Source organism: Brassica oleracea, chromosome C1 (assembly GCF_000695525.1).
Source record: "Brassica oleracea var. oleracea cultivar TO1000 chromosome C1, BOL, whole genome shotgun sequence".
NCBI lineage: Eukaryota > Viridiplantae > Streptophyta > Magnoliopsida > Brassicales > Brassicaceae > Brassica > Brassica oleracea.
The window spans coordinates 8,952,247-8,964,798 of NC_027748.1; the positions used below are offsets into that span (position 1 = coordinate 8,952,247).

General features: G+C 37.9%; 1 protein-coding gene and 1 pseudogene across 2 annotated transcripts; both read left to right on the plus strand.

Moving 5' to 3' along the window:
- Positions 1-2,503: 2,503 nt before the first annotated feature.
- LOC106299206 (endonuclease 5-like) lies at positions 2,504-4,529 on the plus strand. 2 transcript variants are annotated; one of them, XM_013735341.1, is made up of 10 exons: positions 2,504-2,583; positions 2,664-2,788; positions 2,882-3,068; positions 3,169-3,279; positions 3,372-3,427; positions 3,541-3,624; positions 3,712-3,804; positions 3,894-3,961; positions 4,081-4,154; positions 4,237-4,529. In XM_013735341.1, the coding sequence occupies exons 2-10, from the start codon at positions 2,675-2,677 to the stop codon at positions 4,353-4,355; spliced, it is 906 nt and encodes a 301-aa protein (XP_013590795.1). In that variant the 5' UTR covers positions 2,504-2,583; positions 2,664-2,674; the 3' UTR covers positions 4,356-4,529. The 2 variants fall into 2 exon arrangements, with proteins under 2 accessions (XP_013590795.1, XP_013590788.1); XM_013735334.1 differs by having other exon boundaries at positions 2,674-2,788.
- Positions 4,530-5,506: 977 nt separating this feature from the next.
- On the plus strand, positions 5,507-11,341 carry LOC106330738 (annotated as a pseudogene).
- The last annotated feature ends 1,211 nt before the right edge of the window (positions 11,342-12,552 follow it).

Sequence of the window (12,552 nt, forward strand, 5' to 3'; positions counted from 1 at the left end):
ATATCTTTGTTGGAGACCCAGATGGCGGCTCAACAGGCGGGCTATGAGGCACAACAGAGGCTGAACCAGCAAATGATGCAGAGGATGTACCCGAACGAGGTGTTCCCGAACGTGGATGACCCGTAGTTTATTTTTTTTTCAAAAACTCGGAATGTTTTACTTTTATTTGTAAAAATTTGAATATTATATAATATGTTTTTTTCTATTTTAATTTTAATTTTATATTTTCGAATTTAAATTTCAAAAAATTTATTTTTTTAAAAAAAATTAATATTTTTTTAAATTCCGAGGAAATGAACTCTCCGTTCCTCGGAAATTCACGATGAAAATTCCGAGGAACATTTCGTCGGAACTTTCGAGGATCCCGAGGAAATTCCGACGGAAACTATCCGTCGGACCCTAGGTTTTATAACCACGAGCCGCTTCTTCTTCCCCATTTCTCTCTTCTTCCTCTGCGGCTCTCTCCCTCCTCTCTGGCGATGTCCCCCTTCTCTCCGACGATATCTCCTGCGAATCCTCTCTAAACCTACACAAATCTAGGAATTTCCTCGGAAATTTGTTTCCTCGGAATTCCGTCGGAAATTTCGGAGGAAATTCCGAGGAAAAATGAATTTTCGAGGAGTTATTTCCGAGGACTTGTTTCGTCGGTATGTCGTCGGAATAACGTTATTCCGACGACATACCGACGATTTTTTCCTTCAGTATGTCGCTGTTTTCTTGCAGTGAAAGATGCATAATAATTCAATGAAATCACAAACCTTGATCACAAGTGATTTACAACGATGATGTTGATCAAATATAGAGATAGATAGATATCTGGAGTCTAACATCGAAAAGAAGAGAAGGAAAGAGAGCCAAGCCCAACTTGCCTAGCACCAGAATCAAAATTTAGATGCGTTGGTAAAAATAGGCAAGTCATCCTTGGCTCAACCTCATTCTCTATTCTTCCATGTAAGACCCTCTGATACACGCAGAGACTCTCTTAATCATCATCATTGTGATCATTTTGTTATTCTGTCTCTCCTGTTAACTATCTTGTCATGTCAAAGCCCTTACTCATGGTCAAGGTATTTATAGTCATATGCAGAGGGAAATATGTGGACTACTTTAATTGAAATTTCATAGTTTTTTTTTTAATCATGCATGGTTTTAGACTTTAAGTGCATGCAAGGAAAACGAATGGAATGTTGACCACAACCGTATGTTATGAATAATTAACATTCGTACCATCACTACTACTACTCCAAAGGCATCTCCGACATAAGAATCCACGTGTCGCATGTTTCTTAGGATTGGAATCATAGTTTTGGTGGTTGATGCACAACATGCAAGAAGTACCAAAAGGCAATAGTAAGATTCTTTGATAGTGTTTATACTATCTTTTTCAAAGAAGTTGCCAAGAATATCAATTTTCTCGGATAAAATGGAATATAAATGAAAGAAATTTAAGATTGTTTTTTTTTTGTCAAAAAAATTTAAGATTGTCCTTTGAATTGAGAATATTATTATTATTATTTGGAGACTCATCACGTCGTGAAAGGAGCACTGATTAGTGCTGGAAATCTGAGTGATTATCCGCGAGTCTAGTCTCGTTTCACCCGCCGCGGGGCAGGTGCAGGTCGACCTATTGAAAAAATTCAACATGCGGGTAAAAGTGCGAGTTAAGTCAATTTTAAACAGGGTATGTACAGATAACCAAATTTGAGTCGCGAATACCTGCAAAATTAAAAAAAAAATTGTTAAAAAAAAACAAAAATTCGTAAAAAAAATATAGAAAATATTTTTTAAATTATATAATTTTAATTACAAAAATATAATTTATATTATTTTTCATAAAAAATAATAATATATCAAATAATAATTTTATTAAATTTAGTATTACCTGCGGGTTACCCATAAATCTTAGCGGGACGGGTGCGGATATATCATTTTTTCTTCGCGAGTCATGCGGGTCAGAATTTGGAATTAAAAAAAAAGAGTCGATCCGCGGGTTAGCGGATTGACCCGCGAACCCAGCTCTAGCACTGATGATGTGATCCAAGTTCCAACTAAAGCTGGTATCTTCTTTTTTACCATTGGAATTAGACTTCAGAATTTTCTAAAATACAATTCATGACACTACAGTTAAATAATTTTTTTTTTTTTTTTGTAAACTACAGTTAAATAATTGCCTTCACGAAACCTTAAAGTTTCTCATTTATATGGGCCGTAGCCCTCGTCAATGGATCATTTGATTATGACTTATGAGATTCATATTTCAAACTGAAACCTCCCTCCTCCCTCCATTTTTCTTTATTACACCCATGAAACAAACTGTAAAGGAAAAAATCTTTGGGAATTCAGTTACAAAAAAAAAAAGTTCTTTGGGAATGCAATTCAGATTTAGGCATGTGAATAGTGGATACAACTGTCTTGTCAGTTTTATAAAAAAAGTTCTTTAAACAAATTAAACGTGGGAAGCGCAAGTAGAATAATTTACAGTTTTTCTTTTCTAGATCACACACAACCCAATGTAAGCAGAGATAGAGAGTAGAGCAGTTGAATCAAAGCAGAGAACCAGCAAAGATCAAGTCTTCTTTTGAGGTAACTCGTTTGACTTTTTTTCTATTTTCTTCTTGAATCGTTTTCTCTCGATTCGACGCCAAACCCACTGAAAATAAAAGTTATTTTCAGAATGAGGTTGTCGTTGAGACAGTGGGTTGCGAGTGTGCTTGTGCTAACACAGCTTGTACATGGAGCTCTATGTTGGGGGAAAGATGGTCATTACACTGTCTGCAAAATAGCCGAGGTCAAACTTTTCTTAACTAGTTTCTAATATATAGGAGGATTGGTTGGATCTTTGCTTAAGACTGATTTTTCTTTTCCATTTGTAAATCGTCAGGGATACTTTGAGGAAGAAACTGTAGCTTCAGTGAAGAAACTTCTCCCTGAATCTTCTCAAGGAGGAGGAGATCTAGCATCTTTTTGCTCATGGCCTGATGAAATTAAACACCTCTCGCAATGGCAATGGACTAGCTCTTTGCATTATGTTAACACACCTGAATACAGATGCAACTACCAATACTGTCGTGGGTTTATTTATATCCTTTTTCCTTTATGTTTCAAATATTTATATGCGTTTTTTAAAACTTTTTTATATGCTAAGTTCAAATCTATGTCCTTGTGAAGGGGACTGCCACGACAGTCATATGAAAAAGGACTGGTGTGTGACAGGAGCAATCTTCAATTACACAAGGCAACTTATATCTGCTTCTGTAAACTCAGAGAGTTTAGTCCATTGTAAGTAACGTTTTAGTAGAAATCTGATAATGTATCAGTTTACTAATATGTGACTACTGACTCTCTTTTTCTTTGTCATTTCTCGTTTGCAGATAACTTGACAGAGGCTCTCATGTTCTTATCACACTATATGGGAGATGTCCATCAGGTTAATTGATCCCTTCAGATGAATCACGATAGAAACCAAGTGATGTTATGCAATTGAGACCACCTTTAAACTGCAGCAGCTAATATCTATTGTTGGTTTCATTTTTTTCACAGCCACTGCATACTGGTTTTCGTGGAGATCAAGGTGGTAACACAATAATAGTCCACTGGTACAATCTCAAAACAAATTTACACAATGTAAGTGTTTTGTTTTTCAATCATATTGATGCTAACAAGTATCTTTTCTGACTGGGAACTGGAACTATATATATATTTAACTTGTAGGTATGGGATGACTTGATTATTGAATCTGCTCTCAAACAATATTACAATTCAAGTCTTCCAGTCATGATTCAAGCCCTACAAGCCAAACTCATGGTACCATGTTATTTATTTATCCAACTTCAGCACACTACAACCTTATTTGGACAGTGATCATTTGCTTTTAAATTGTTGTCTTCATATAGAATGGCTGGTCAAATGATGTTCCATCGTGGAAGTCCTGCCAATTTAACCAAACAGCATGTCCAAATCAGTAAGCAACTATCTTTATGTGAAATCTGTCTTTTGTAACTATCACTGGAAAAAGAAGAGAGAAAAGTCTTTACAGTATATCACCATTGTTGATTCTGAATGTTATTTGATGTGTTAAAGGTATGCATCTGAAAGCATAGATCTTGCCTGCAAGTATGCTTATAGGAATGCCACCCCAGGAACTACTATAGGAGGTATATTCTTAGCATTCACTGATCAGTATATTCACTCTGAAACAAGACTTTCTTAAGCTTTCTATCACATTTTCTTTCTCAGATGAGTATTTTCTCTCTCGGTTACCCATTGTTGAGAAAAGACTTGCGCAAGGCGGGATTCGCCTGGCGGCAATTATTAACCGTATCTTTTCTGCAAAAACAAAGCTGGCCGGAGCATGAAAGCTAAGATAAAAGTTTCCTGGAAAACCACACGTTATCGTTGTGTGTCCACCCAACTTACAACACTCTTTTTTTTCCAAATTTCAAGCCCTAAACCAAGTTTATAGAGATGCAATCTTTTTTCAACTTTAAGCATGAAACCAAAGTGTTTGGCCTAGTGCTAGTAGTACAAGATGGTTGGTTCTTTTAATTATTCCCCGAGTACAAACTATCTTTGATACGGGAATTCTTTAAATTGGAATATTTAAACTTGAACTACAAGCAACAACCACAACCCAATATAGTTTAGTGCATGTTCTTGTTACTACTACCCATTTGATGGATACGAGTCAATGTAGTCATGATCATGTGAACATTAGATAATTCAATTTAATTTAAGTAAGCTAGAGTCTATGCTGATTTGCAAATTGAATATTTGATTAGTAAGTTTGAGTCTTTTTTTTTTTTGAAACAAATGTAGGCACTTGAAAATCGTTCCACACGTCAAAAACTTGAATAATATTTAAAGATAACAATAAATTAGATTTTGTAAAATATTTCATGTGATACACTTCTTCTCTAAAATATTTTATCACTTAACATTATGGTTATTATGCAATAATGTAAGTCTATATTGGGTTTGGATATGTTATTTTGGATCCGGTTTGGCTCGAGTCTATAATTAAAATATCTATGAAATATATGTAATTTTGGTACAAAATAGGTTCGGATCAGATCAGATATTTAGGATTAGAAAAAACTCAAAGTACCCGAAATCCTGAAAAAGCCAAAACACGAAAATCTAAACAAATACCTGAAAATATATTCAAATACCTAAAAATATTCAAATACCTAAAAGCCAAAATTTTATCTGAAGAACGAAAAATATCCAAAGTTTTATTTGAATACCCGAAATATAATTTTGAAATTTTACCCAAACCCGAAACTATAACTGAAAATCTGAATCTAAAACTTAAAAAATTATATAATACTCAAAACAATCTGAAATACCCAAATATACATAATATACGCAAAATATTCAAGTACTTTGGATACCCGACTCGAATAGAGACTTGCGGGTCCAAAAAAAGCCAGTATGTACTTTACTCGATTTTGGACCCGAACATGTATTTTCGTGTTGGTTTCGATTCAGCTTTTTGGATACGAGAAAAATGCCTATGCCTAAGAGAAAGTTTATAAGAGTGTACATACAAAATCTCACATCAACTAATTCATAAATTGTTTAATTTTTAACAAATTTCTTTATTTGATATAATACAACTTTATAACATAATAATATAAAAATCATAGAATATTAATTCATATCAAACTTTGTTTATAACCAAATGAAATCCGCGCTTTTGAAGCGCGAATCAAAATCTAATATTGCTTTATGTTCCAAAATATACAAGTTTGACTTTTTCCTATAAAAATATATTTTAGTGTATATAGTTAATTAATGTTATGTCGATAAAGCCAAAACACAGAAGGAAAGCGACGGAGTTTTCTTTTCCTAAAAATCAACTGACTTGAAAATTTCCTTTTCCTGATAGAAATACCACTTGTGAAGTCTTCGACTTTGGCACTAGCCTTTGGAGGTACATTCACCCTGCTTCTCCTTGTCGAATAAATGTTCACCATGACCCCGTGTACTTAGATGGGTCACTTTACTGGTTTACGGCGTGTGTAAATCTAGCACTCTAGATTCTGAAAAGACTTTCTTATTTAACAAGAATGTACAAGACAATGTATTTATACAAGAGACTCGACAAAGAATTGGTAAATATTCTACACCGACATTGGATATTTCCTAAACAGATATGGAAACATCCTAACAGAATTGAAAATTATCGTATATTCCCTAATACTCCTCCTCAAGTTGGAGTGTGGAGGTTCGTAACACCCAACTTGGATAATAACAACTCAAACTGCGGTTTGCCAAGTGCCTTAGTCAAAATTTCGGCTAGCTGATCTTTAGTTCGCACATGCCGAGTAGAGATAAGACCAGCTTTAACAGCATCTCGAACACAATGACAGTCACGTTCAATGTGTTTTGTTCTTTCATGAAAGACAGGATTGGCGGCAATGTGTATAGCAGCCTGGTTGTCGCAAAAGAATGGCACCGGTTTGGTAACGGACACACCCAGATCTGTGACCAATGGGACTATCCATTTCATCTCTTTAGTTGCCTGAGCCATCGCTCGATACTCGGCCTCTGCAGACGAGAGTGAGACCGTATCCTGTTTCTTCGTTTTCCAGTCAATCGGAGATCCACCTAGTAGAACCACATACGAACTTAAAGACCGACGAGATGCTGGACACGAACTCCAATCTGCATCACAATATATAGATAGCTCGAGTTTGTCATTTGAACTCAGAAGGATACCCTGACCCGGAGACCCTTTCAGAAAACGTACAGCTCGGAACGCAGCACGCAAATGTTCTTCACGAGGAGACTTCATAAACTGCGAGAGTAAATGAATGGAGTAGCACAATTCTGGTCGCGTTATAGAGAGATATACCAGTCGACCAACAAGACGACGATACACTTTCGGATCAGGAAGAAGAAGCGAGTTCTCAGTGTGAAGCTTGTGATTTTGTTCAATAGGAGTGCCCGCAGGTTTAGCACCAAGAAGACCAGCGTCTGCCACAATGTCCAATACATACTTTCGTTGAGATAGAAAGAATCCCTCTCCAGAACGAGCAAGTTTATGAAGTTACTGGCAATGACTAGATCATCCACATAAACAAGCACACGAACTTCAACTTTTCCTTGAGAGTAAGTAGACAATGAATAATCGGAATAGGATTGCACGAACCCAAACTTCTCAAGAGCCGATGATAACTTTGTGAACCAACATCTTGGTGCTTGGCGAAGGCCGTAAATAGCCTTACGTAGACGACACACTTTAGATGGATCCGGATGGGAGAAACCATGCGGCATGCACATATAAACTTCTTCTTGAAGATCCCCATGTAGAAACGCATTATGAACATCCATTTGATGAACCTCCCAATTCTTAGCTGCAGCAATACGTAGAAGACCTCTAACGGTAGCCATTTTAACCACCGGAGCAAACGTTTCATCAAAATCTTCACCTTCTACTTGTTTATTCCCACACGCAACTAGACGGGACTTGTGTCGTTGAATAGTTCCATCTGCATTATATTTGTCCTTGTATATCCATTGACAAGCGATGACTGTTTTGCCAGGCGGAAGAGTGGTAACATCCCATGTACCTTGATCCTCATGAGCATCTATTTCTAGTTTCATCGAATCACGCCACACTTTCTCTTTAACAGCATCTTGATATCTCTTGGGTTCAACACCCGCGGTAACAGCCGCTAAGAATGCTTGATGTGAAGGTGAGAAGGCATGATCAGATATATAATCAGCTAAGGGATACGGAGTTGTACCTGGAATGTTTCCCGAGGACGAAGACGAAGCACAGAGAGGAACGAGGTGTGTCTTCACTAAGCAGAGCATTGTAGTTGACGTAATCCTTGAGCTTTACAGATGGCACACGAACACGTTGTCCTCGTCCTAACAAGATTGAATCAACAGGAGACGGCTCTTGGACACTTTCTGAAACCGGAAGAGTACTGATCACAGTTTCAAAGCCAGGTTGAGTCTCAGTAGGAGACACTGTCGTTGGCTCAACTTGTGTTTCCAAATTCTGTAGTGGCTGTATTACATGTGGAGCTACATCATTTACGACTGGAAGATCTACACACGTAGGTACTGAACAATCAACTTCCGTAGTGCTCCCCCTTTCTGGTAACACGGGAGTTGATTCAAATAACCAGTCGGAATCAGAGTAATCTGTAGGTACTGGCGGTACTGATTGTACGGACGATGCTTCAGACAGATGAGCCCAGGGAAACTTGTCTTCATAAAATACTACATCTCGAGAGATCAAAAATTCTTTCTTGTCAACATCATAAACTTTCCATCCCTTCTGACCAAAAGGATACCCCACGAAGATACACTTACGACTGCATGATCCAAACTTGTCTTTGTCTCGAGACCTCAAATGTGTGTAACACAAGCTGCCAAATACTCTAAGGTGATTATACTGCGGTTCTTCTCCATATAGTACTTGGTACGGTGAAGAACCCTTGATTACTTTCGTCGGAGTGCGATTGATTAGATGAGTTGCTGTCATTACAGCTTCACCCCAGAACTTTGTCGGTAAGCTTCCTTGAAACAACAGCGCACGAGCTACATTCAGTATGTGACGATGCTTCCTTTCAACACGACCATTTTGTTGTGGTGTGCCGACGCATGAGGTTTGATGTAGCACTCCATTCTCTCTAAAGAACTGTGATAAACACATAAACTCAGTACCATTATCTGATCTCACCATCTTAACAGATTTACCGAACTGCTTTTCTGTCATTTTACAGAAATTTTGCAACACTACCCGGACCTCTGACTTCTCACGCATTAGATATGTCCAGACCGCACGGGAATGATCATCAACTACAGTTAAGAAATAGACTGAACCACAAGAAGCAGGAGTTCGATACGGTCCCCAAACATCGCAGTGAATTAAGGCAAAACACTCATTCGATTTATTCATACTACCATAAAAAACTTCTCTAGTTTGCTTAGCCCTATAACATGTGTCACACGGACTTAGGGTAGCAAGTTTATTGGATGAAAACATAGGTAAAACTGATAAAACAGAAGAAGACGGGTGGCCAAGTCTCTGGTGCCAACGTAGTTGATCAGCTGAAGTAGCAACAGGAGAAGACACACGGTGAACTCTAGCAGCCATGACATCCGTGAAGTAGTACACACCACCTCGTTCCTTACCGGCTTCAATCAGGGTCCTCGTAAAACGGTCCTGTAACAAACAAATTGTATCAGTTAGTAGAGCAAAGCAATGTGTCTGCTTCAACAATTTGGACACCGAAATCAAGGAATAATTTAAATTTGGCACAAACAAAATATGATCAAGCGTGATCTGATCAGTTAATGGGAACTGTCCTGTATGCGTAGCATATGTCTTATTGTCATCTGCAAACCCAATAGGGCAAGGGACAATACTCGTTGTGTTTATAAGAAATGAGATATCTCCAGTCATGTGATGTGATGCTCCAATGTCGAGTATCAAATCACCAAGTTTACTCTTACCAGACAACTTATCAGAGGAGGATGTTGATTTCTCGTTGGTCATCTGTGTGAGAGTCCTCCACTGTTCATGCGTTAGTTGAGGAAAAGAGGATGCATTGGAAGTTTTCGCATGAGCTCTTGCTCCATTGTTTCTTGTTCGATCATAACTTCCACGACCACGTCCTCCTCGAGAAGCTCCTCTGTTTCCACCACCACCTCTATTTGCTGAGCGATCTTCCAACCAATCCGGAAAGCCGACCAGCTGCCAACACGTAGCTTTCTCATGCCCAGTACGACCACATTTAGAACACTGAGCACCACGTTCTCGCCTCCCAGACTCTGTTATTGGCGTTAGTTGATCAGATCTGAGCTCCTTCTTTGTCGCAAAACCCACTGCGTTTTGTTGTGACTCTCTTTTTTTCACCGAATTGAGACGTTGTTCTTCTCTAATTAACTTGGCATAAACTTCACCAATGTCAAGAGCAGCATCATATGAGATAATGCCTTGACACATGCCTCCATAACGAGCTTGATCTAGCCCCATTACGAACTGATGAACCTTTTCTTCTTCTCTATCTTTTTCAAATTCTGCAACTGCAGAGCACGAACACGATGGAAGTGGCTTGTACATGTCAAGCTCCTCCCAAAGCTTTGACAATCGACCATAGTACTCAATAACAGACAAACCCTCCTGTCGACAGACAACCAACTGTTCTTTCAAGTGATGAACGTGGACCTTGTTCCCAACTGAGAAACGCTTCCGGAGATTCTCCCACAACTTGTACGAGTCTTGAACAAACGTGACAGTTAAGCGAACTCGTGGTTCGATCGAGGTACGAATCCACCCAACAATCATAGAGTTAACGGAAAGCCAGAGCTCAAGGTTCGAATCACTAGCTAGTGGCTTCGGTATGGTACCTTCAATGAACCCTAACTTCCGTTTTGCTCGAAGATCATTAGTCATCTCACTTGACCATTCATTGTAGTTCTCTCCAGTTAACGTCACCGACGTAATCATTGCCCCTGGATTATCCGAAGCATAGAGAGAATACGGAGTAGAAACAGAGGCCTCAACACCTTTCTCACACGAAGTAGAGCTTTTAGAAATCACCGATTCTTCACCCCTTCAACCATCTTTGACTTGTCTGAACTCGAACTTCGAATTCACAACCACGAACAAGCTTCAAATATCCGAACTTCGAAACCTTGATGCAACACAGAAAAAAAAAACTTAGATCTCAGAAACTTTCTGCTCTGATACCATGTAAATCTAGCACTCTAGATTCTGAAAAGACTTTCTTATTTAACAGGAATGTACAAGACAATGTATTTATACAAGAGACTCGACAAAGAATTGGTAAATATTCTACACATTGGATATTTCCTAAACAGATATGGAAACACCCTAACAGAATTGGAAATTATCGTATATTCCCTAATAGCGTGTGAAAAAACCAAAGTATTATCTTTCGATCTTCACACCGAAACTTTCCAAGTCATCTGTAAATCTCCTTTTGTCCATGCACATGATGATCCTTATAGCATCAGCATATGTATCCTCGATAACTGCTTGGTGTATGCGAAACTAACTGGCCCACCCAAGATATATGGTTGTTGGATTCTTCAGGTGGCAACATCAAGACATGGAAGAAAATGTGTTCGATAGATCTCAACAAAACTCTTAATTGGTTCGGAGAATGCACACTCTTAGCAATAGCATTTTCGGAGAAGAACAAGTTGTTACTTCGTGGTCGTGGATTCTATCAACCACTGGTAAGTGGTGATACATGATCTCCATACTAAATCTTATGAGTTACTCTTCGGAACTAACAAGTCCGTAGGTTTTGTTTGTTATTTCCAAAGTTTGTTTTCTGCTTCATCAGACTAGTTTTCTCTTTCTTTTATTTTCTACCGATGAACCATTGTAATTTAACATGTTCCACATTTGTGTGACCTTGATCTTCTCTCTTTTGGCTTCTTATTGTCTTCAGCGGTATTATATGGTATTTCCACATTCGTACATTACATATTATAATGTCTGATGAGTGATTCATGTATTAAGTTTAGATCATACCACCAGTAAATTAAAAAGTTCACAGCAACATAGTTGTGTTATCATCTATTCATATATATATATATAAATGTTTATCCTGGTTGTCATATTGGGGTCTACATTTTCCTCTTTGTTCTCTAACTGTTAGAAAATTTCCAAAAAAATAGAAAATAGGAAAATGTTATAAAAACTAGATTCAGCTTTGGAGTTTTGTTTTTCATCTTAAAACATGCATTGCTATGATTTTGTAACTTGTAACTCATAGCATGAACAAATAAAATTTAAGCTACAAACAACAACCAGAGCCTATATAGTTTTGTGCATGCAATAAGTGATACACTTTCCATGTCCATGGTACATCCACCTCCTCCGCCTCCACCTCACTGTCACAGATATATTCAAACACAACTGTAGCTATAGTTGATGATATGACAATAAGCATGTTTTGTCACTATTTAAATTTAGTAAGCTTTTACATCGGAGGACACATTTTGACTTTCTAATTACACTAAAGAACACATTCCACTTGCAACCCACATTTGACTTACTGTTTGTCCATTATACCCTTGGAAGCTCCTTCTCTCTCGTTACCTTCTTGTTGTAGCTAAGCAGATTTTTTTTTAAAAACAAAATCATTAACTGATAAAATTCTGACTTCCCCAATTCTCACAAACCACAAATCCCTAATCCGCTTAAATAACAATATCTATCGTCAATGGAAAGCTACATCCCTAAACCCCGCCGACGGAACCACTCTCCCTCTCTCGTTGAGCTCCAGCAAAAGACTTGAACCAATCATCATCTCGTTTAGCTCTGACAGAGGGCTCTGTTCTTCACCACGAGCAACCTCTGGCGCCATACACACTTTTAATTCCCTTAGAGCCGCTGCAATTCCTCTTAGAACATCTGCAAATTTGCAAAGACACAAACCCTGCAACTCTAGCCATAGATCTTGCAATGATTGGTATGAGACAAAGATTCAAACTTTTTCCTATTCATGTTCTTATTGATGGGGGTTTGTTTGTTTGTTTTTTTTTTTTTTTTTT